Here is an 861-nt window from a genome sequence, read left to right as displayed (position 1 = left end):
CAAAATGGACATTCATCTGCATCCCCTTTTTGTTGTTAAGTTCCGTTATTTGAATATTATAGGTATGTAAACTCAGCAAAATATTCTAAAAGAGTTATTCTGTTATTTTCTTAGGTATCTAAAAACCTTTTAAATATCCTGGACATTAGCTTTTTTGATTTTATAATTTTCTACTCTGGAGCTTATATTTATTTTTTGATTGTGTCTTTTTAGATGAACAGAAGTTATTCATTTTAGTTTAATTCAATGTTTCTTTTTACTTTTTTAGTGTACACTTTGAAAAGCTATTTTCTTTGGTGGCTTTTGCTTTATTGTTGAAATTTCATATAAATCAATTTGGAAATTGTTTTCATTGTTTTGAGATGGGGATTGAGATTTACTTTTCCCAAAGTTTATTTAGGATTCATAAAATGAGAATGAATGTGTTTCTGTCACTTCATATTTTGGGGAAGATTTTCAGAAGGATCAATGTAAAATTTTTAAAAAATATGTGGTAGAATTCTCTGGTGAAACATCTGTGTGTGTGTGTGGGTGTGTGTGTTTGATTACTGATTTGGTATCTTCCATGATTATATGTATGTTAAAATTTTTTATTTTTTCATAATTTATAAGGTTTATTTTTTCCTTCATTATACTCTTTCTAGTAATTTGCTCATTTTCTCAGTTGTTTGACTTATTGACATATTTTTAATAGTATTATATTTTTATTTTTGTAGCATGTCATAAAATTTCTTCTTTGAACTCTAATGTTATTTTCTTTTTTTTATTTTTTTTCTACAGTTTTATTGATAAACATATAGCAATGAGACAGTTTCGAATCAAATCGGAAGTACAGTTTCAACAAATAATACACTGCATATA

At 25.9% G+C, this 861-nt stretch overlaps 1 protein-coding gene across 1 annotated transcript in view; it reads left to right on the top strand.

Annotated features, from left to right (window-relative positions):
* Positions 1 to 861, top strand: part of LOC101577526 (protocadherin alpha-6) — a 4,799-nt gene that overhangs the window by 249 nt on the left and 3,689 nt on the right. Inside the window, exon 2 of the mRNA XM_004643907.1 lies at positions 115 to 147. Coding sequence (XP_004643964.1) covers positions 115 to 147 — 33 coding nt within the window. The remainder of the gene's footprint in view (positions 1 to 114; positions 148 to 861) is intronic.

This window comes from Octodon degus, unplaced genomic scaffold (genome assembly GCF_000260255.1).
Source record: "Octodon degus isolate 3935 unplaced genomic scaffold, OctDeg1.0 scaffold00185, whole genome shotgun sequence".
NCBI classification, from domain to species: Eukaryota; Metazoa; Chordata; class Mammalia; order Rodentia; family Octodontidae; genus Octodon; species Octodon degus.
This window is presented reverse-complemented; position numbering and strand designations above follow the sequence as displayed.